Source organism: Camelus ferus, chromosome 12, assembly GCF_009834535.1.
Source record: "Camelus ferus isolate YT-003-E chromosome 12, BCGSAC_Cfer_1.0, whole genome shotgun sequence".
Classification (NCBI taxonomy): domain Eukaryota; kingdom Metazoa; phylum Chordata; class Mammalia; order Artiodactyla; family Camelidae; genus Camelus; species Camelus ferus.
This window is the reverse complement of record NC_045707.1, coordinates 10,352,584-10,375,821: the sequence shown is the minus strand read 5'-3', so window position 1 is coordinate 10,375,821 and position 23,238 is coordinate 10,352,584. Positions and strand designations below refer to the sequence as shown.

The 23,238-nt window shown below is 61.3% G+C and overlaps 1 protein-coding gene across 9 annotated transcripts in view; it reads right to left on the bottom strand.

Annotated features, from left to right (window-relative positions):
- Nucleotides 1–23,238, bottom strand: part of TBC1D22A (TBC1 domain family member 22A) — a 242,286-nt gene that overhangs the window by 3,601 nt on the left and 215,447 nt on the right. For 3 of the 9 annotated variants that reach the window (XM_032492502.1, XM_032492503.1, XM_032492504.1), the window contains one exon: nt 20,044–20,143. In XM_032492502.1, the coding sequence (XP_032348393.1) occupies nt 20,044–20,143 (100 nt within the window). Of the gene's footprint in view, nt 1–1,626; nt 2,212–20,043; nt 20,144–23,238 lie in introns of those variants that run through there. The other 6 variants (XM_032492505.1, XM_032492508.1, XM_032492510.1 and 3 more) reach the window with 4 other exon arrangements.

Below are 23,238 nucleotides of genomic sequence, written 5' to 3'. Positions count from 1 at the left end.
CCGCCGGCAGGCGAGCAGGTGGAGGGGGTGGGCAGAGCTCCCGCCCCGCTGGCCACCATGAACATCGCTGCACGGGACATCTTTGAGATGAAATCCTTCCTGCCACTGATTTCCACCTCTGGGCAGGTTCCAAGAGGTGAGCCTTCCAAAGTTAAAGGGCAAATAACGGTTACAGCTTTGGGGACTTCTTGCCAAAAGGGTTTCATTTTCCAGAGAGATGAGTCACATCACCACCTGCAAAGTATGATGACCTCCCCGTGTGCACCCGCCCACGAAGGACAGGATGGTGACAGGTGGGCGTCCGGGAGAGTGGACCGGGGTCCCCGCTCAGGGTCCCGGGTTCTCTGTCTGGTTGGCCCCCTGCAGAGGCTCCCACAAGCCCAGCAGCAAGACCACAGCCGGATGTAGAGGACCCGGGTCCCGGCCCGGCCCTGCTGCCACCAGGGCCCCACAGCGCTCTGTAGGCGTGTCCTTGCCGTCTTGACCTATGTCATGAGGTGGTCTGTCTCTTCTGTGACATCAACTGGTCCCCGTGTCCCCCACATGAAGCACCCGGGCCGCGGTGCCGACAGCAAACGTCTGCTCAGGCAGCCGGGCTGTCAGCTAAAAGCACACACCCCTTTGAAGGCTGCTGACCTGCCAGGGTTCAAACCCCAGACCCGCACTGATCCTCCACGCAAGTCTCGTGGCCCTTGGGGCCTCGATTTCCTCACCTGTAACGGGGGCGGTAACAGCCCTCCCTCCCGGGGCAGTTAGCACGTGCGCAGCACCCCCCGACGGCGCCAGGATGCAGCGAGCGCAAGGTGAGTGTCACCGCTGCTGTCACTGCTTAGCTGTCACTCAGGTCACTGTTGGTGGCCGTGCTGAAGTCCCAGCCGCAGTAACATTTGGTGCTGAATCAACCGTTTTCCGAGGGAAATGCCAGGTCGTCTGGCAAACAAGTTCAAGAGGAGACGGAATTCTCCCTGGATGGTTCACTCAGAGAGGGCGGCACCTACGCCTCGAGGGAGGAGATACCCACAGGGGTGGCCCCACGGGCTGTGGACGGGCCCCCGAGCGGGGAGCCTGCGTGAACAGGCCCCATCTGCTCACTTTGAGGGGAGGCCAAGGGACGAGACAGGACGCTGCTTTTCAGTAACGTCTTTGGACCGGATCCTCGAGTTCTGATGTCTGATACAGGAGGTGCTGTGTGCAACTTAAAATGGTCCCGAACTACTGATTAAGCAGGAGCTGTTTGGTGCACAAAACAGAAAGGCCCCATCACTCCATCTGCCTCGGCGCCAGGGCCACCCGGACCACGCCGCATCGGGGCAGGTGCCCCTCGCCCACCCAGGCCAGGGATCACACCTGCCCCTCGGACAGGACTCTGCAGAGCAGCCTCCTCCAAACCTCTCGACAGCCAACACGCCCCTCTGGTGCGGGGGCGAGTCCCAGGTGCCTCGAGGGAGGACCCCGCCCAGGTCCCCAGGACTCTGAGCTCCAGGTCCCAAGAACACAGCTCTTCCTCAGTGGACGTACAACTCCCTCCCTGGGCGACAGGGAGCAGGTCTGTCTGCTGGAGGAGCAAAGCGCCCTGCACCCTGTCCTGGTTCAGCACTGGGACAGCGAGGCGGGACCCCAGACAGGGCAGGGCAGAGGCTGAGTGCTGCTCCCGGCTGGCTCTCGCTGGCTGGCTGCGCGTTCATTCGGCGAGGAAGGCCAGGCCCAGGCGCCTGTGTGCCCAGTGCCGGCCCACGCTCTGGGCCCCAGGCAGCGGGAAGCGGGCAGCCCCGCCCCGGGGCCGGTGTGCGTGCAGGGTTGCGGGGTCCCCTCAGCTCTGAGCAGGGTCACAGCCGGGCGTGCGGCCGCTGGCTGCTCTCCCCGTGGCTCCCGGCCTGGGCTGGTCCCCCACCACAGGGCCTCCGTGGAGACGTGGGACCACACTGCAGATCTCAGATACTCAGTCTGAACCAAAGCCTATGAAGTGTTTCTTAACGTTCATGGTGGTCACAGGCTGAAAGATGTCCTGGCGTACACAGCATATAAAGTGAGCCTCACCTGTTCCCTCCATTTCTGTGAGGCCACCACTCAGCTTAAGCTCTCCCACGCGGTGGGCGTTCCCCTTGAGTGGACGGCACCACTCTGAGTGCACCACGACGGCACGGACCAGGCCCCCCTCCGCGGGACCCTCCGGCAGAGAACTTACCAGAAGGCTCCCATCAGTGGCAGCTCCTCCGCACCAGGGGCGGATAGCGCACCAGGGTCAGGAGTGCACCGACGGGCGACGGGGCCCGAGGCCCACGTGACCACTCGTTACTTCTCCTTTAACTGAGAAGAAATAGCAGCCCCTGCGCTGACGCACGGCCTAACTGGTCTAATTGACTTTCCCACTACGTCCCGATGGTCAATTTGTGCAGCTCGACAGCACACCCACCCCTGAGGTGCCCCGGCCACCTGGGGAGGCTGCGGGGACGCTCGGGGAGCAGGCCGGGGCACCTGGAGGCCCGGCCTGGGGGGCTCAGCGCCCGTGCAGCAGATGTGAGGTCGGAGCCCGGGCGGCCAGGGGCCCGGGAAGCCAGGGCCATTGCCTGCGAGGCGGGCACAGTCCCAGGAGAGACCTCCAGGCTGGGAGGGTCTGAGGGTCCATGACTCAGAGCCGTGCTGGGTGCACAGGAAGCCCACTGTCCACCACCGTCGTCATCACTGTCCCCCCGTTTACACCTGGGGGCCCTGGGCATGTCCCCAATGCCTCCTCAGAGGTGACGGGCTGCTCCTTCCAGAGCGTGCCGGGGACCAGAGGACCCCTCCCACACAGGCCCAGCGTGACGCCCAGCACGCGGGAGCTCCACCACCACTGCCACCATCCCCGCTGTGGCCATGGCCCTGCCCACCAGGGACCTGAGACGGCGAGTGTGGGGGGCACACAAAGCGGCCGCACCTGCCCTGCGCTCGGGGCCGACACCCTCCCTCTGCGAGCGCACGTCTGGTCGGGCCCACGAGGCAGGGCCCCCGCCCCCGCCCAGGCCACAGAAGGCTTAGGGACGGCTCAGCTGACCCCAGCAACGGGAGGGCTGCCCTCCTGAGCCCTGAACCTGGCCTCTATAGGACCCTGCCTCTCTGAGCGGCCACAGGCTCAGATGGGACGGTCCCCCTCAAATGCATCCCCACTCTCCCCCCCGAAACTTAGAAGGACATCTCACTGGAGCCCCGCAGCCCTGGACTGGTGGTCAGACAGCCGAGGCTCTGACCTGGTCCCAGCTGGGGCCCCTGCCCGTCAGCCCTCCAGCTCCAGCTGCCGAGGGCAAGCTGGCAGGGAGCTGGCTGGGGCGGGAGGAGCGCTGTGATGCTCCCGGAGCGGCGGAGGGGTTAATAAACCGAGACCCCGTCCCACTCCTGCTCCTCGGTGTCGGCACCACGCCACAGGAGGGGCCGCGAGGCCCGAGCGTGAACACTGCCTGTGAAAACCTTCTCATCTCCCTTATTTTTAACTGGGATTCTGTCACACCTGAGGTCCCTCAGTCAGTAGATCAAAGAATGCTGAGCACAGCCTGCCGCGCAGCAGCGTGGAGACGGCCCCACGGAGCTCGGCCCCGCCGGCGGCAGCTCCCACCTGGGCGGACCCGCGCTCAGGGGCCCAACGCGCCACATTCGTCCCTGCGGACGCACCAGGCTCTGACCCCAGCATCTCCCATCTCACGTGCCGTGGCTGTGAGGTGACCCCCGCCCCCCCAGCGGCCTCCCGCCTCCTCTCTCCCCTCTGCCTCCCAGGCTGTCCTGTGACAGCTGGTTTCTTTGACAATCTAGTTATTAGTTTGAAAATCTTGTCAAGTTCTGGACCAAACCAGGCCTAAAAATAGAAGGCCGGTGACAGCTGGCTGGGATGGACGGCCAGCTGCCAAGCTGGCCAGCTCGCTGGTGACAGCCCTCCCGAAGGTGGGACATGAAGGTGACACGGCGATAGAGTGGTCTTCCGAGGGGCCTCTGATGGCTCAGGGAGGGGCACTGTCCTTGCAATTAATCTCATAGTTCTTTGCCAGAAAAGGAATTCTAGAGAGAAGGCACCTGTGGGCACTGAAACCCAGCCTGACCGCGCACCCCAATCGAGCCAGCCCCTCCGCTTCCTGCCCTGCGCACGGCCGAGGGACGTGCCATCAGCACACGCAGAACACTTAAAATCCCGGCCCGGCAATCAGAGCTGGCTTCACCCTGCAAGGACCTCTCTGCTCCGAGGGATTCGGGGCCGGGTGGCCGGCCAGACGGGATGCTGTGGAGACGCCGTCCAGGGAGGGCCCTGGAGGACCCCCAGTCGGAAGGACACCTACTCACAGGGGAGTCCCAGCCCAGTTTACCTGCCGGGGAGGGTGTGGAGCTGGACGCGTGTGAAAGGAGGAGGGCGCGATGTGTCAGGCTCTCCCGCGTCTCCCACGCGTCCTCCCCGGGGCTCTGCCAGGACTCAGGGACTGATACCGGGCAGGCTCGTCCGGGCAGGGCCTTTCCCTCACATGCAGGGCCAGAGCAGCTGTCAGAGAGCACGGGGTGCCGAGGGACACTGAGGCAGGGCGGCCGGGAAGGGGCCCCGTGCCCCGTCATTCAAGCCCCCTGCTTCCCTCGCCGCGGGCAGGCACGGCGTCCACGGCATCCTGGGGGTGGCACCCCGCAGGCTGCAGAACAAGTGCCCTGGCGGCAGCAACTAAAACGCAAGCTTATTCCTGGAAGCCGCTCAAAACTAATCAACCAGCCTGCACGGCAGGGCTGTTGCCTCCTGGTCCCAGGAACACCCCGACTGTAAACCGTCTGCCGTTAGGACACTGCCCTTCTGTTTTCAGGGATGTTACAGGGTCACTGCCAAGAACTCTGCACCTGAGGTTTATGGACTTACAGGAGCAAAAGTTTCCTTTCAGTCTTCATCAATTCACTGAGGTGTCTACAGAGGAGATTCTCCCCTGACCCCCACCCCCATCCCCTCCACAAGGCCCTCAGTGACGGAGGGGACACCGCCAGGCTCAGCTGGGCCAAGGTGTGGGGGGTGGGGAGAGAGGTGGCTCCTAGGTCCTGATCCTCAGGCACGGCGCACTCCCTGGGGAGCGGAGCCAGGTTTCCAGAAGAGGTCCTCCCGGAGCCACGTTCTGGGGAGCTGTGTGGTTCCTTAAAACATCTCCACAGGCTGGTTGTCCTCAGGGCCTGTCACGATTTTACCATGTGACTCGGTTCCTTGAGGGCAGACGCTCAGACAGATGGCCCAGGAGGCCTCCAGAACTTCATGGTGTTCGACTAACTGCAGCAAAGCATGTGTCCCAGTACAGGTCGAGTCATGAGTGGGCGGGTGAGGGCGTGGGCAGGCAGATGGATGGAGGGATGGGTGGATGGATGGAGAGTAGGTGGATAGATGAGCGGGTGGGTGAGGGGGTAGGTGGGCAGATGAGTGGATGGATGGATGGATGAGTGCGTGGATGGATAGATGGGTGGGTGGGCAAATAAGCTGATAGGTGAGTGGATGGATGGATGGATAGATGGAGAATGGGTGGGTGGATAGATACGTGGGTGGGCGGATGGGTCAGTGGGCAGATGAGTGTGTGGGTGGACAGAAGCGTGGGCGGATGGGTGATGGGCAGATGAGTGTGTGGGTGGACAGATGGGTGGGCGGGTGCAGGGGCAGGCAGGAGGAGGAACAGATAAAAGAGTAAACAGAACAACTTCCGAGATGGTCCTGAAAGTAGGCCCTCGGCTCCAACTTTGCCGCTGGAAGCCAGCTAGTCCCACGAGCAGCCACCCTCAGCCCACCTGTGGGGCCACAGCTGTGGCAGATCCAGGTGCACACCCCCGGTGCCTGGCAGAGGGCCCAGCACACAGGAGGCTTATGTTCCATTAGCACCGTCACTGATCAAACTGAGGCATGAGAACCCTAACACACCCCGTGCCAGGAAACCACCTCGCAGAGCAGAGTTCCAGCCACGCTCGGCACCATCCACCTGAGCGCAGCTGGGAAACAGGTGGAACCTGACACACAGACTGTGGTCTTGAAACCAAGATAGCAGCCAGGTCAGTCCCTGCCCCTCCTGCCCTGCCTCTCACGCAGCCACGCTTCTTCTGCTTCCAGTGGGGTGGTCGGGGGCCTTCCCAAGGCATCTGCCAGGCAGGTGGGGCGGGGTGCGGCTGGACATCCCTGGGGCCCAGGCAGCTGCATGAGCCGGGGCAGGTCAACCTCTGGGCCCCAGACCTGGGGATACACCCACCCTCTGGAAGAGCCGCTTCAAGGATTAAAATGTACACGGAGAACACGCTGAGCGCCACAGAAGACACGCAATACGTTGGGCAGCTCAAGATGGCTGGGGTCCGGACCTCCGGCATGGGGGACTCGGACGGTGAGGACAAGTGACTTGACCAAGGCCACAGGCCAACGAGTGACCGAGCTGACCTCACCCCAGGCGCGGGGGCCTGAATCTCAGGCGCCCTCACTTCCAGCTGCCAGGCTGTAGGCGGGGGCAAGGCCGGGCTGGGCACCCTCCCCGACCCGAGGGCCGGCGGCCGCCCCAGGGCAGCTTCCCGTAACAGCCCGCTTCCTGCAATGTCCCCGCGCGGAATACTGCTCATAACCCGGAAGCGCAGCCTGAAACGGGTGGAACCAACTGGCCGCTGGGAAGGCAGAGAGAATTCAGCACACGCACTCAGAGCTGGAGCCACCTGACCACTGCCACTGATCTCCAAATACACGCAGCTCGATTTCTGCTCAAAATTATGTCCGCCAACCCCAAGGAGGGGGCACTACGTTGAGAAACGCCCGGCTTCACTGGGGGCGTGGTGGCCCCTCCCCACCTCCAGAGTGACAGCGGGCACCTGGTAGTGATTATAAAGGGACACTAGCGAGGCAGGAGCCAGGCACACCGCAGACTGGTATTAAGAGTGAGATTCTGGTCAAGAGAGCTCGTGTACTAGCAGACGTCACGTCATTCGACTTTGTGACAGGTTCACAGGCTGGCGCACCTGTTCCAACAGGAAGCAAGTTTATTGCAACAGGATTATGTGGAAACGTGAAACACGGCACCGGGAGCAGAGGTCTTCCCCGACCCCAGCAATGCCTGCGTCCAAGCGTGTGCACCGACTAAGGCTGTACGCTGTGGGCGCACGGCGAGACCCGCGCCCCGCTGGGGAGCCCGCCGCCTCCAGCGTGGCTGAGAGCAGGCCGGGGCGTCTGCGGGTGGGAGCTGGCTCATCGCCCTGAGACCCTGGGAAAGGAGGCTTCACACCTGCCCCAGCGGGCTGCCCTCCACCCAGCCCTTCAGAACACCCTGGGAGCACAGTCCAAAGCCCCTGCATAGAACAAGGTGGGTGGTGACCCCGCTGTGACAAGGAGGCAGGAACCCCCAGGGCAGCCCCATGTCTGAGCCACGGGGCTCCTGGCGCGCGCCCCAGGAAGGCGTGTGGAGGTGTTACCCACCCTAGTGCCAACGGTGCCCTAAGATGCTCTCTGAGCAGCCTGTGCTCCAGACAGAGCAGTGTTTGGATGCCCGAGTCCCGGGATGTAACCGTCACCGCACGAGCCCAGCGGTGACTCAGCGCACGCACGGCAGCGAGACACACAAGGTCAACTCCCAGCACAGGCTCCGTGTGGGATTCACGGGGGCCCTTCCAGGCCAAAGGGCCCACATCCAGGCTGGCTGCCTGCGGGAACGGCCACAGATGCAGGAGCTGGCCACGTGTGTGTCCTGGGCTTCCGCCAAACAGGCAGCTGGGAAGCACGCGGCGGTCCACAGACCCCCGAGGAGGCTCCCCGAGGATGTGCCGACTGGGACAAGCAGAGGAGGTCCCTGGAGCCTCTCCCCCGAGGGACTGCTCGCCAAGTAGGGGCCTGGGGGCTGCAGACACATGGCACTCGCAGCTTCTCCAGGAAAAGACGTGGACATCACGCTCGACTGCAGATAAACCCGTCCGCCACCTGACCCGCTGCACTGCAAGGCTGAGCACTCCTGGAGGCCATGTGTTCTCCACTGGAACACACAAAGCACCCGCGAGCAGCGGGTTGGGTGAGGCGTGTCCACGGCCACTTTCCCCAGCTGTAATTCCGGACAATGCCTCCTCCGTGAGCGAGGGGCCGGGGGCCGAGCCCAAGATACCCTGCCATCCTGACTCCTTGACTAGGATGGTGGGTTCACACGCAGTATCCCCCAGCCTCAGAATTACAGGGGACGTGGAAGCCTTCAGGTGACAGTGACCCTGGTGAGGATACTCCACGAGCGCCTGTGCGCCCCTGCACCTGCAGCAGCCCTGAGAGGGTGCTGGGCCCTCGAGACGGATGCCACCTGCTCTCAGCCGTGGGTTCTCCGGGGACTGGAGGTGCTCGGCAGGGAGGGGTTCCTGCCTCCAGCACAGAGCAGGGCTGGGGGCAGAGACATCCCAGCTCCCGCAGACAGAGCCCCAGGAGAGCCTGCCCCAGTGGAGAAGGAATGATGGGTGGGGTCCTCAGCTCCCTGACGAGGGGCAACCAGTTCCCATCTGCACCGAGGAAGGGTCAGGCGTCCACAGGACTCCTGCACCCCGTGCAGCTGGACCCTCCACCCGGCCAGCCCAGCTGAGGATCAGACACACTAAATAGGAGAAGAGCAAATATTTTCTCTTTGTATGAGGAATTAAAAGATCAATGCAACTTCTTCTGTGTGCTTTATCTCAAAAAACAAACACCCCAAAATTGAATTGAGAAATCCTATCGTGTTTGCCCTGAAAATCCTCAAACTCATTAGGGTAACAAAATGAACAGTCCGTACAGATCAAGGGCTTTTAGGATTGAAAGTGGATCGGAAGGCAGATTTCTCCAAACACTTCCAGGCCCTTCCATCTTAGCTTAATTTATTTTTCACGTGGCAGGAGGGGTGGGGACTTGACGAGCCCAGGACACTGTGGCCCCGTTTGTTAACTCTGTGCTAGACCCTGCCTGGGCCTGTGCTGGGTGAGGCAGGTCTGGGGGATACTGGGGGGGGGGGGGCGTGCCATGTGTCGGCCGGCACTTCGTCTGCATGGCGGTGGCCCCCACTCCCAGAGGGCCCCAGGTGTGCAGACAGAGTGGTGATTCCGCAGGTGCCTGCCCCCTGATGCTCTCTGAGTTCCTCTCAAGTCCCGCTCCGGGGGTGGGCAGGGGAAGTGGCCATGCAGGGTCACACAGGGGGTGGTCGCCTGGGCTCTTCGTGCCCCCCAGGGTCCGGGTCTGAGGAGGCGTACAGCCTCCTCCCCCATTGGTCTCCCGCCTCTGACGGAGACCCCCACGAAGGACCAGGGCGGGGCCGAGGCTGCAGGGGGTGCTGAGGAGGGGGGGCTGATGCTGGGAGCCTCAGGAAGCTGGACGCCAGGTGGCACCCAAGTCCTATGGTCCCTTTGCTTCTCTGAGCCTCATTTTCTAGCCTGGAAGTGGGGGATCTGAGACCCTCAAAGCCACCTGCTCCTTCCTCTTCCTGCCTGGGCCCCGCAGTGCCAACACCCACGGGGGACCTGGGCACCCCTCAGCAGTCTCCTGGCCAATCTTCTTCAGCCGGAGGGGTCTGGTCAGGACGCTGCCAGTACATGACGCGCGGGCGGCCACTTCCTGGAGGGTGGACGGAGCCCGAGCCCCTCGGTGCGGTGCCCCCTCCCCAGCACGGAGCCCTGGAGGCCTGGGGGTGCGTGACAGTCAGGTGGAAATCCCAGACGTGGTTAAGTGAGCGGAGAGGACACAGGAGAGAAAACAGCCACCATGAGGCACAAGGAGTTCTTTCCACAGAGGCGCCCCGAGCTGGCGGTTAATCCATCTGGGCCCGGCTGGGTGGGAGGCCCCACCTGGGGACACGCCCTCCGGGGCCGTCAGTTCCCACCTGGCTTCCTCTCCGTCCCAGGGTCGCAGGAAGCAGCCCCGCCCTCTCAGTCTCAGCGGCCAAGCAGCTAGTGGGCCTGTTAGGGTCGACTCCACCCCTCGCAGGTTCAGCACCTGAAAACCCCGAATCAGACCTGCCCACGGACAGGAAGCTTCCAAGCAGCAGCGGGCCCATCAGTGCCCGGGAAGGCAGCGGGCTGCGGACCGGCCAGCACAACGGCCTCGTGCGCCTCCCTGAACACCCCGACCACGCGCGCGCACGCGGGGCGTCGGGCCCCCCCTCGGGCCCGTGAAATCCTATTTCCACGCTGGATTCGTTGGGGTGTCCACGCAAGGCTGCAAGATGGAAGGCGTGACAGCTGAGCAGGAGACGATTTAATAAGTCCCGAGATGTAATTACATTTCTTCAGGGATGGAACAGATGAGCTTCTCCTAGTTTATCTGCCTTGGATATCAAACACCATTAATGCGATAATAACAGCCTTTCAATTAATGGTTTGAATGGTGGGTGTAATTTTTTCTTTAATGGCAAGACTGATTCAGGGCAGAAATGAGCAGGGAGAGAGACGCTGGCAAAATCCGTCAGTCGCATCTGCCCTCCGCCTCACCTGCGGGCAGGCCTGTCCTGATGGAGGTTCGGCCGGGAGCCCTGGGAACAACTGGGCTGGGGGAGATGCTGGGGGAGGCGCGACCCAGACCCAGGGGAGAGGGAGTCAGTGCGGGCGCTGAAATGTCACCTTCCGCCAGGAGAGAGAGCGTCTCCTTTATGAAAGGTGGGGGAGGAGCGGGGGTGGGAGGGAGAACACAGGCGCTTAGGCAGAGGACACCCCCAGGGAAGGGTGCCTGGGGCTGACGGTGCAGTGTTTAGTTTTAGTTGGGGGGGGATAAGTAATTAGATTTATTTAATTCTGTTTTTAGTAGAAGTGCTGGAGATTGAACCCAGGACCTCGTGCACGCGAAGCACACGCTCTACCACCGAGCTGCCCCCTCTGAACCTGCTGCGGGTCAGTGAAGTGTTCCTGGCGCCAGCTGACACGAGCACCGGCACGGGGGGCACCACGAATGCACCCCCCCGGGAGGGGGGCTCAGGCTGCCCTAGCGTCTCCTCCAGCAGCAGGAAGGCAGCTCCGGGCGGAGGCCCAGGAGCCCTGCGAGGCCTGGCCTGGAGGGCTGTGCCGTAATCCTGCACACAGATGGAGAAGCGGCCTACAAAGCAGGCCTGCAGGACCAAGGTCACCTCCCCCGAGGACCCCAACTCTGCTGCACAAGCAGGAGATCCCTGGGCTTCCACAGAGGTGCCCTGTACTGAAGGCAAAGCCTGGACGGTGGGCGGCCCTGTCTAGCTGGCAGGGCGAATGCTGGGACTCTGTCTGGCGCTCTTCCCAGGAGGTACCACAATAGGGGGACGGGGGCCTGGCCTGGGCACAGCCCCATGGCCCACGGGCTTGGGTTCCAGTGGCTCAGCACCCCCAGAACGTGAAACCCACCACAGACAGGGCTGACTTAATAGAAGCACAGACACGTCTGAGGATGGTCCTGGGACACAATTGATTTTCCGCAGCCTCAGGCGCTCCTGTCTATCCAAACAGAGTCCAGAGGTTCCCCTCTTAAAGGGAAAGGACCGCAGCAAAGGGCCCACCGTGGGCGGGCAGGGGCTGCAGGGGTGGGGACAGCCAGCTGAGTCACCCCGAGTCTCCCAAGCCCAGCGCCACCCCAGGGGGCTGCCCTGGGGGGAGAGGGAGGAACTAGGGAAACTGGTGAGGGCGGAGGGGTGGGCGGGCGGGCAGCAAGGAGGGTCCCTCAAATCAGCGAGCCCAGGCCTGTGTGGCTCAAGGGCACGCGAGGGCCACCTGCCCCAAAGAACACACGCCAGGCACCCATCAGCAGGCCTGGCAGGTGGACGGCCACTCTCTCTGCCGCCCCAGCCCCTCCTGCGATGCTGAGAAGGTACCTGGAGTTATTCAACGGACCCTGAGGCAGATGTGGCCACTTTCACAAGCCACCCTCCCCGTGACCCAGAAGGAGCAGCCCGGCCACGCGCGGCAGCCGGATGCCAGTGGCCACAGGAATGAATGCACGAGGGGCCGCAAGCAGAGGGACACAAACAGGTTGTGTGTGTGGCCCAGGGGTCGTTTCCTTAATGGCTATTTCAGTAAGAATTCCCCACCCGCAGAGGGAGGGGGCTGGTTTTTCAGAGATCAGGAAACAGCGGAAACACTTCTTTTCCTTGGCTCGTTTCTAAGAGGTTCTGAGGGTGCGTGCGCGGGGGCGTGCAAGCAGCGGCGGCTCCAAGCCCCTCCTCTGTCTGTGCCCTCACTCACCCCTTGCGGTAACCCTACGGGCACAGTGAGCGGGAGGCTGCGTGCGCCTTTCCGACGGGGAAAACCGAGGGTAGAGGGTCAGGAACGCCCCTCGCCGTCCCACCTCCCCGTGGGTCCGTGGGCGGATACCTTGGGGCGCCCCCAGCCTAGGCAGGGCCAGTGCCCCCGCCGTGGACGCCGTTCACGCCGTGGCCTCGGGCGGCCCTGCGTCCCACCTCCTAGTAAGCAGCTCTGCTGCCAGGCCCCAGCCCGGGCAGGCGGGGGAGAAGCAGGCCCGGGTCGTCCCCCCGCCTCACCTACCACTTGCGCTACAGTGGGGCCAGCGCCACGGGGAGCACAGGGCGCCCGCTGAGTGGATGGCAGCCGCGGACAGACACACAGACTTCCCACCAGGCTGCAGGGATGGGACCGTGCGGGCTCCCCCCATGCAGCCCCTGCTGCCCACACCTCCCCTGGACCCGGAGACGAGAAGACAGTGTGTGCCATCCTCGGGCTGAGGAATGGGGAAGGGGCTCCCTCCCTCTTCTCCTGACAAAGTCACTGTGCGCGTTCTGTGCTCTCGGTGCCGTAAGTGGGTCCCACTCTGAGGACACTCCTGACACTTGTACGGGACAAGCCTCGGTCACTTACACCCCCTCCCGGGACGAGGAGTGCCCCCCCCCGGCCATCGCTGCCCACCCTCCCGGGGCCTGGGGGCTGAGCACGGGGGCCCACGCTCCGCCTTCCAGTGCCTGCAAAGCTGCTGGCAGACGCCTTCCCAAGTTACTTCAAGGGGGCGGGAGGAGGGTCTTCCCTGGGTGTGGCCCAAATTCCTCCTGCTTTAACGGAGGGAAAACGCTCCCATGACGCCGGCGCACTTCCAGCCCCTCGGAGCCACGCTGAGCCCCTCGGACAAGTTCTCCTCCCGTCCTTCCACACACCCCGCCCCTCACGCTTCACTCGTGAACTCCAGCAAGGACGCTGCCCTTCAACTTGGCAGCACACGCCCGCCTCAGTCCTGACCAGCGTGCTTCGGTGACCACGGCGAGGGGCCGTCTCCCCACATCCGGTGAGGAGATGACAGCCGCTGTGCGGGGAGGGCGCCAGGCAGAGAAATGCCCGTGAGGGACAGGCCCCCGCGCTGGGCTTCACAGACAGGGCGCCATCGGCTGGCCCCACACAGGAGTCCACCTGGATACAGGGCAGGGGAATCTTCCAGAAAGTCCCACTGACTCTGCCGCTCTCTGCTTTCAGGGCAAAGGTAAGGGCGGGGGCGCCAAGGAGGACAGAGGTGCTCTCCCCGCCCGGCCCCGCACCACCTTCAAGGAGGTCCTGGCCTCCTGGAGGGCTGAGACCTCAGAGTCATGATACCTGGGCCTCAAGGATGCAGAGAACACTCACTGCAGGTGGCAAAGGCCCCCCCGGTGCGAGCACGGGCTGTCCCTCCCCGCTCCCCCCCCCCATGTGATTCCAAAGCTGCAAAGGATACTCAAAGGCCGGAGGCCAGCCAGACGAAGGCTCTAGCTGAGGAGCACCTGCTTCGAGAGCTCCGGTGAAGCAAATGGAAGCCACGGGGCTGCGGCCAGAGGCCGAGCACACTGGGCCCCGGCGTCCGGGCTGGAGCACAGCTGAGGGGCCAGGTCACCCGGCCCGGTTGCCGCAAAGCTCGGGCCTCGGGTGTTGTCCCTTTCTGTCTTTGTAAATGACCTCCCCCAGCCCCTCTCTGGTGCTGAGGAACCAATACTCGGCAGAAGGAAGCTTGGGCCAGCGAATGAAAGACACTTTGAGAGTGACTTACGGGCTGGACCAGGCAGGGTACAAGAGCCCCTCCATCACGGCATCCGGACCAGAGGGAGGGGACAGCCTGGGCACCTGAGTGGGTGCAGCTCCTGAGCTGTCAGTCGTGGGCAGGTGGGGGCAACCCGCAGGCACTGAGGGTCCTCAGATGAGCAGGACGCACTTCTCGCCTCTGGGGACCATGTGGAGTGCATGCATGTATGTCTGCACGTGCACATGTGTGTGAGCCGAGGGACAGACGTGCGTCTGTGGGGATCCCAGGACACCTGCTGCAGCGTCCAGGGCCTGCGAGCCAGTCACCAGGCACCTCCCCGCGGGGTCCCACCCCTTTACGGGGAATGAACCCGAGAGAGAAGCAGATGACCACCCACAGCGGGGACGTGGAAAATAAACACTCAGCCAAGAAAATGAAACATCCGTAATTCTCCTAACCCAGGCTAAATGACGACCCCCGGGCTCTGCCTCCGGCAGTTCTCATCTGAGCACCTGACACAAGTAACCTTAAGATCCTTTCTGTATATAGTTAATATATGCGGGTACTTACATGTGTAAGTATATGTCCTTACACACGTGGGTGTGTGTTTCCTACGTGTGTAGTGGGTAGATCTGCAATGTCCACATGCACGTGTGGACATGTGCTTTATATGCACGCATGCAGATTGTCTCCTGTATGCATCTTACATATGTGGACACACGTACATGTGAACATTTATACACATATACATATGCAGACTGTGTTTTCTACGTGTGTGTGAGCGTGGGTTTTCCATGCATATACACGTGCAGGCGTGCGTGCGTATTTACATGCATTTAGACGTATGTGATTTCAGATCACGCCTTTCCCCACATAGACACACGCTGAGAGCGTTTTCCCACGTCAGTAACTGTTACTTGAAGCTGCGACTTAGGGGGGTTACACTCCAACCAGCAGTGTCCCGTGACCCAGGGGACGGTTCCTCTAAGGCTGGATACCTAGACTGCGGACAATCTGTTTTCCCCTCATTATGAACCAGGGGAATTGCTGATCAAAGGTGAGGCTCCTGACGTACTACTAACGGCTCTCCAGAAAGGCTGCATCTCACCCGCCGGGGAGGAGGGAAGGCACAGGCCTGCTCCATGCCAACTTCATCGGTCTTAAGGAAGCACGCTTTTAAGAGCACGGCTGAGTGGACGGGCAGCATCTGTTTCGATTTCAATCCTTCAGGAGGGACAGAGGCGTCTTAGCTTTACGGGGCGGCCACACAGACTCTCCTGTGGGCCACCTGACGGCCTGCACCCACTGTCTTCTCCACATGGACATTTTCTCCTGATTACAGACACAGCCCCAAGGCCGAGCTTAGAATGCGTCACTCTCGCGAGGGCTGGCACATTCTCAGGTCAGGCCCCTGGCGCTCTGGCCGTTTTAAATTCACGTTGCAGCGGGGGGCGGGGGGGGGGGGTCAGTCACAAAAGTAATGTGAGTTCCAAGCGAGTGGGAGGAGAGCGTGTGGCTGGGAATTCTCCAGGGAGACTTTCACTCCTGTCCCACTCAGAGCCAAGTCTCAGACAGGAAAACCCACCCACCCAGCTCTGTCTGTCCGTCTGGTGCCCTCGCTTGGGCTCCGAGGTCCTGACTTGTGCAAAGGGTTTCTGGCTCACCTCCATCTGCTCGGACTCCAGGTTTTGTCCTGTGTCCTGGGCTGGGCTGTCTACGCCTGGGAGCTGGGTCCCCCCAGCAGGAACGAGCAGGTGCCTTCAGGGCCAACAGCATTCCAGGGCTGGCTACTCCTGGAAGAGTCCGCACGTTTAGAAAATCCGTTTTCCACCTCCCTGGTGCGTGTCTGTGCGTGCACCACGCAGGGGAAGTGGGGGAAGGCGTCCCTGGACACTGATTCATCAGGCGCAGAAACAAAGGAGACCGGGGGTTTTATGGGGCTGTCCCTGGTGTCCCCGGTGTTCCTGGCTGTCGATCTGAGACATTCTCTAGCATGTTAAGGTGAGTAATCTCTTATTCTACTTCCTTAAGAGCAGAACTTGGCTGAAGTTGTGATGAAGCTGTGTCCCCGGACCAGCTGCCGAGACTGCTTGTACAATCCGCAAGATTCCCGGTGGCCTTTCCTTCCGGGCTCTTGGAATTTCGGTGGGCACAGGGCGCTCTGCCACCTGCCCCAGCAACAGCCTTGGGCCCTGGTCTCGGTCGGCTGCGGGAGGGCGGCGGGCTCTGCGGGGCTCCCGTGCGGAGGGCGGGAGGAGCTACGCGCCCACTCGCTCTGCCAGTCCGGCCACTTACTTCACACGTGAGCTCCTTCACCGTCTTCACCACAGGTGACTGTTTCTCCACTGCCAGCTTCTTCAGTTGAGTTTATTCATGTTTCTAAGTAATAAAAAGCACTCTGGCTGTGGGTTTGCTTGCAAGCCCAGCGCGGCCGCACCCCACGCGGGCGGGAGCCTGCCCTGCGACACCAGGGCCGCCTTCCCCTCGGCAGAAGGCCTCTGATTTCCCAGCGCTCGGTTCCTCTGCTTTACCTTCACTACTGTCTGGTTTTAAAGGACTGTGCTCAGCAAATGTACCCGTGTGATTCCAGTTTTTCAGATTCTGGCAATTTCTATGGCCTCGATCAGATGATTAATTTTGCAAATATTTCACAAACACTTACCAGAAAAGATGCATCTCTGTACCATTCAAATTCCACCCAGAGCTCTTCAGCCACCCTGTGTCTCTGGCCAGCGGACCCACAGCAGCCCCGTGTCCAGCCTGATCCAATCCGCTGAGTCCCTCTTCCGGCCGCTCCACTCGACCCCCTTCTGTCCTGTAAAGTCCTAAATGCAGGTTTCATCGGCAGAGGGGAGAGGCCACAGGTGGAGACTTCTGCGAATGGAGACGTGGGGCTTCGTGTCCGTGAGCCCAGGAGTCTCTGCCGGGCGGTTCCTCACAGCAGAGGCCCCTCCGAGCCGCTGTCTTCACTGCGGTGTGGTCGCTTCCTCCTTGAAGTCCGACAGGGAGCCCGCCGAGCCTGCACCCCCGAATCTGTCCAGCTGCCGCCCTTCACCTGTGCTCCGGCTCCTCACAGCCTGGTCCCCCACCCGCCCCCCTCCTCTCTGTGCCCCCAGCCCTCCCGCCTCGGGCGGCTTCTCCAGCCCGACTGCCCCACCCCCACTGCATCCAGCCCCCTCCCCACACCTGGCCCTGCCTTGGGAGGCAGCCCAGGTTGAGAAGCCTCTGGCCTCCCACCAAGGCCTCCCTGGCTCTCTCGTTCCTTCTCAGGCTCATCACCCAATCGCCACCCCGACCCTGACCCCACACTCCCAGCACCAGCCTGACTTCCCTCCCCTGCAGAGCAGGCCGGTATCTGATCCGCTCCCACTCTGCGTCCTGGGTTCTCTCTCCCCCACCTGCCCCCGCACCTGATTCATGACGCCCATCCATCCTGTTCCCTGGCCCCAGGCCCCGGGCAGAGCCAGGAGCGGCCCTTCCTTCGTCTGTCACCCCTAGCCTGTCCAGCCCATCAGAGAGTCTCCCACAGACAGCACGGGCCTGGCCCAGATGGAGGGCCTGAGGGGACACCGGGGGACCAGGGACATCCCAGCAGACCGAGGCCTCCCAGCGGGCACTGCCCTTGCCTGTTCCCACCTGGTCCCCGCTAAGCTGCCGCTTACGATCCAAAGGACACAGGGGAAGGGTCTGAGACAGCAGAGGCCAGCACCGCCAGGGGCCTCCTCAGCCACGGGCCAAGCAGCCCAGAGCTCCACCCGGACACGGGCGCCGGGCGAGGCGTCCACGACGCACACACTGAGCACCCCTCTGTGGATTAAGTGGGGTTTCCAGACGGGGCCTCGCAGCCGGTCCTGCCCTCGCTCAGAGCCTCCCGCAGGCACGGGAAGCCGTCTCTCCTCGTGAGGCTGGTCGTTTGTCAGCAAACACGCAGCAGTGGGTTAAGTCACTGGGGGTGTTGACAGACCTCTGAGCTCCGGAGGGCTCCACGGAGAGGGAGGCTCCCTGGAAGTTCCACGCTCTGCTCGCCATAAATTTATGAACTTCTCTACTTCAAAAATCCAAACACTGCACACTGGCACCTCCCTTTGTATCAAAATCAAGAACCACACTGCCAATCTCTATGTAGAGAGAACTTGCCCACATCACAGAGCATCTCTGCGCCCGCAGTGCTGGGTCACAGCCCCAGGAGGCGGCGGGGCAGGAACCGCCCTGCCTGGGCGCTGCCCCCCCACCACGCAGCAGGGTGAGGGCAAACCGGGCCCTGGAGGCTGACTGAGGACCAGGGGGCCCCCCAGGGGCTGCAGTCAGACCCCTGGTGTCCCGGGATGCAAACGAAGCAGCTCAGACTTTGAGGGGATAAAATTGAACGTGTTTCCAGGATTTTATCAAGTGCACCTATGAATCAGCCAAAGAGCCCAGGACCCCAGCACCCTCATCTCACCTGCACCCCCCACTTGCGGGGGGTACACTCTGCCTCACAGCGTGTGGCAGCTCCAGGTCAAGACCTGAGCCCGGCCCTTCAGAGAGGTCTTCAGCCACCTGTGCCCCCCGGGAGCAGAGGGGCCTCGGCCGCTCACCCTCTCTGGGCCCCGAGTTCTCACCCCACAGACGACCAGGACGAGGTCGACATGCCAGGCGCACTGCCGGGGCACAGAAGGCCACACACAGGGAGCTCCTTCCACCAAAGACCCGACAAAACCTGGCTGGGAAAAAGTAGCCAGGTGGGCGGTGACATCCGCCTGGGGCCTGCAGGAAACGGTTTCCCAGCCAGAGAATCCCAAACGTGACTGGGGCAGGCACACCTGAGACACCGTCAGCCTGGTGAGCCTGAACCTCGGGGACCCAGGTGCCTGCACCACCCGGTCTCCAGGAGGCGCTCGGGGAGCCAGCCAGGCGCAGGTGCGAACGCTGTTCACGGTCACCAGGGAAGCTGGGCCCTTCCCCCAGCAAACGCATGGCCAGGCCGGTCCGCGGGCTCTCCCGCGCCTCCCGCGACCAAAGGACAGTGCAGTGGGAGCCCCAGTTTCTTGTCTGCGTTGATCCCACCTCACTGGGAACCCCAGGTAGGTGTGGTCCCGTCAACACCTCCAGGCCTGTGACGCACAGAGACGAGGGTGGGCGGAGTGGGTGGTGGGGCCCTAGCCCCCCAGCCTCGAGCAGGCCGCACACAAGCCCGACAGGGCAGGGCAGGAGGTGCGCCTCCCCCTTCACAGACCAGGACAGGAGGCTGGAAGAGGCTGGACCCGGCTACCGTCCCTCCGCTCCCCGCAGCGCACGGCCGGCCCTGTGCTGACCACAAGGGCAGGAGCCTGAGGGAGAAATGACCTCATATCCCCGTCCACCACCTCGGGTGGGGCAGGCTGGGCGCTGCGCTCTGCTGGCCCAGGTAGGGGTCCCTCTGGGTGGCCAAGGTGGAAAGCCACGGGGCAGGGCGGCAGGGCTGGCTGGCTCCTCCCACGGCCCTCGGGGGGAGGGGGAGGGTTCTCAGAGCGCCTGTCCGGCCCAGGAGCCGAGGGAGCACAGGCCAGGCGAGCTGCCCGGGGCCCTGTACTGTGACCCAGGACCGTAGGGCCTCCCTACTCATCCCCTCTCCTGAAAGATGAGGGGCTTGAGGAGGTGAAGCGGCTGGAAGGTGAGCCCCAGCCTGTCAGGGTGGAGCCTGGTCCCTGGTCCCCACCGCTGGGTCTCTTCACTGCAACACAGACAGCCCAGCCCTCCCCGGGGTCAGCACCCACGCAGGCCCTGGGCCACCGCACAAGGCCCACGTGGGGATGGGGACGGGGCTGGGACTTGGCCCTGGGTCAACCAAGCTGGGCAGCCAGGCGTCTGATCACGTGCCCAGCCCCTTCCTGGTAAACCACAGCCCATGGCCAACCCGAGGCTTCCGGGAGCCTCCAGGCCACCCTGCCGAGGACACACACCTGCCGGCGCAGCAGGCTTCTCTGGGGGCCTTGTGACAGCACGTTTAACAAGGCAGGGGTCCGCAGAGCCCAGGCCCCACGTGACCTGTGCCCTCCATCAGGGATTTCAAACAGCAGGTCAGTAGTGACCACGAGGAGTGCGGCTCAAAGTCCTTCTGCAAATAACCCTGAGAACTAAACGTAATACGTTCTCTCCTGCAGAAGGTCAAGCTCGGGTTCTTCTGAAAAGGCACTTACTTACTTGAAAATCTCTTTCTTCCAGAATTTCCTTCCTCCATCTCACGAGGAAAGCAGCGCAGACGTACAAGTGGAAATGCGCGAAGCCCTCGGGTTCCGACTGCAAGAGAGAACACGGCGGAGAGTGAGAGCGCGGCCGGCCAGGCGGGGCTCCGGGAGGACCGAGCTGCCGGCTCCCACCCAGGGCCTTCCTTTCAAGTCCTCGGCTCATGACAGTAAGCATGATCTTCTAAGTCCCGGCAGCCTGACGCGTGGAACGTGCACAGCAGACCTGCTGTCCACCTGCTTCTCCTGCCTGGGTGCGAGCAGCGGCGATAGAAGCCGAACCCAAGGGGCGCCATCCTACGCTGCCCCGTGGTGGGGGCACTTTCCCGGAGAGGCCACGGAGGCTGAGTCACTCGCCCCCGGGCGGGAGGAAAGGGGCCAAGCAGGGCAGACGCCCAGCCTGGGTCCAGCCCATGTGGTCCTGGGGCACCAGGAGACGCTGCCGACCCTGAAGCGGCTGGGGGAACAAGATGCTGCGTGTCCCTGCCCGCCTCCTCGGGCACAGATCACCGGTGGGTTCCGCTCGCCCTCCCAGGGCTCATGCCCCCTGACTTCAGGAGCCCCTGCACCTCTGTGGAGGCCGCCCAAGTTCAAGTGCACACCACCCACGCTGAGACAGGGGTTCCCTCGTCTGTGCCACACCTGTACGACCAGCGGCAACAGTTTACTAGGTAAAAATATAAAACAGATGCCGTGTAAGAGGATGCCACGCCCCAGGGAAAAATAAGGCAAGGAAGGTGGATGGGAAATGGCGGGGGCACTCGGGACGGGGTGGTTTGCAATTTAAATACAGCGGTCAGCCACCTAAGGGGACACTTAAATGAAGACCCAGAGAGGGGACACTGCTAGGTACCTGGGGGACAAACGCAAAGACCCTGAAGTTGGACAGTGTCTGGTGGGTGCGTCCATAAGTGCGGTGGGCCCAGCAGGGGCCGCGGGTGGAGGGGGAGGTGCAGACTCTCAGGGCCTCGCCAGTTGCTGGCTTGTTCCCGTGACACTGGAAGCTCTGAGCAGAGGAAAGACCCGGGCTTCCAAAGGGCGCCTCTGGCCGCCACGGACAGGCCTGGACTGGGCCAAGCGCTCTGCCGGCTCACCAGTCACCTCTTGCACTGTGCCCCACTTCCTGAGTTTCCCTTCCCTCCTTCTTTTTTATTCAGCATGTTCTTCTTTATCATTTTAAACATGTAACACGTCTTCCAGCACATCTCACGACTCTAAAATCTCTAGTGTTTCTGGGTAAAGAAGCTGTGGTATATTTATGCAGTGGAACACCACTCAGCCGTAAAAAAGAATAAATAATGCCATTTGCAGCAACACGGATGGACCTAGAGATCGGCATTCTAAGTGAAGCCAGAAAGAGAAAGAAAAATACCATATGAGATCGCTCATATGAGGACTCTTAAAAAAATGACACAAATGAACTTATTTACAAAACAGAGACTCACAAACAGAGAAAACAAACTTACAGTTACGGGGCAGGGAAGGGAGTGGGAAGGGGTAAGTTGGGAGTTCAAGATTTGCAGATACTAACTGATACATATAAAATAAACAAACAAGTTTCTTCTGTGCAGCATAGAGAACTGTATTCAATACCTTGTAATAAACTATAACGAAAAAGAAAATGAAAAGGAACGTACGTGTGCTCACGTACGACCGAAGCACTGTGCTGTGCACCAGACACTGGCACAACACTGTACGCTGACCGTACTACAACAAAAAAATAAAAATTTAAAAAAATAAAATAAAATCTGGAGATCTGTTCCTGCAACTGGACTTCTCTGCGGAGTCTCGCTCTCAGTGACCTGCTTCCTTGTACATCAGTGATCTTCCCCCTCTTGGAACTTATGTTTGATGGAATGAAATTATTTTTAAGGCAGGACAAAAAAAAAAATTCAAAGATAAAATTCCCTCTGCCCACCTGCGCTGTGCGTCTACAGCGCACACCAGCCAGGCCTTAGAAGACACAGGGGAGCCCGCTCAGGCTCACAGAGCAGTTTCCCCTGGCGCCAGCGAGGCACCGCCTTAGGAGACACTCCTTTCTCGGTCCTGCAGGGGCCACGATGACCCGCTGCTCAGCTTGTACGTAGGACACGGGCTGCGTAAACTGTCAGCATGTCGTCTGCTGTGCAAGTCCTTCTCTGTTTAACTTCTTGCGGGAGGAACGGTCCTCAGAGCTTTCTGAAAGCCTGTCTCCCGGGTTGTCATCCTCAGGTGGGCTCGAATAAAACTCTCCATTTCTTTCTTAGATTGACTATCAATTAATTTTTCGTTGGCGTGTTCCTCGGAACTTTCATCTGTTGGAATTCTTTGAGGCATGTATCAAAAATGGTTTTCTTTGGGGAAAAAATTTTTTTTGTATTGGCTTCTGCCAGCACCTAGGGCACTTTAGTTCCAGGATGATTTTCAACTAAGTTTCCAGCTTGGAATTTTTTAGGACAAGTGAGTAACGTGAACTGGGACTCAAACCCACGTGCCTGCAGGCCTGCAGCTGGACATCCTGGGGGAGGTGTTTTCCTCCCTTCCTCCCTAACCCCCGCGGCCAAGGCCAAGACAGGTGACACTGACGCCTGCTCAGCCCCTGGCCGGGCTCCAGGCTCCTCTCCCACCTGAGGCGCATTAACACCAGGCAGAAGGCCCCGGACATCAACTGGCAGGCGCCCCGGGTGGGGGGTGCTCGCCCTCATGTCCCCCCTTATTTCTCTCGATTTACGTTTTCTGGACGTTTCTGGTCTACAGTTGTCTCTCTTCCTTCGCGGCTACGTTTTTAAAAACTACGCCGGCACCCTCCGGGGTGTTCTGTGGCTTTTGTGACAGAGGGGCCTCTTAGTCTGCTCGACAGCTTTTAATCTAACCAGAGTGCAGAGGATCACCCTCACTCAGAATCCAGGAGACTGGCTGTGAGCTCTGTCTCCCGCAGGTGTCCCCGGCTGGGGAGCAGAATGTACTAGAAGCCACACGGTCATAGGGACGCAGCATTCGGGGAAAATGGAGTTTTATGGCTTCGCTTAAGCGGATTATTTGTCTTCAATGACTTGGTAAATTATATTAAAATAGCAATTTAATAAATAAAAATTCCCTATCATAATGGAAAATGGGCTTCTGTGCCAATGAGGCTTCACCTGAACAATAAACACCATCCCTGGCTGCCCA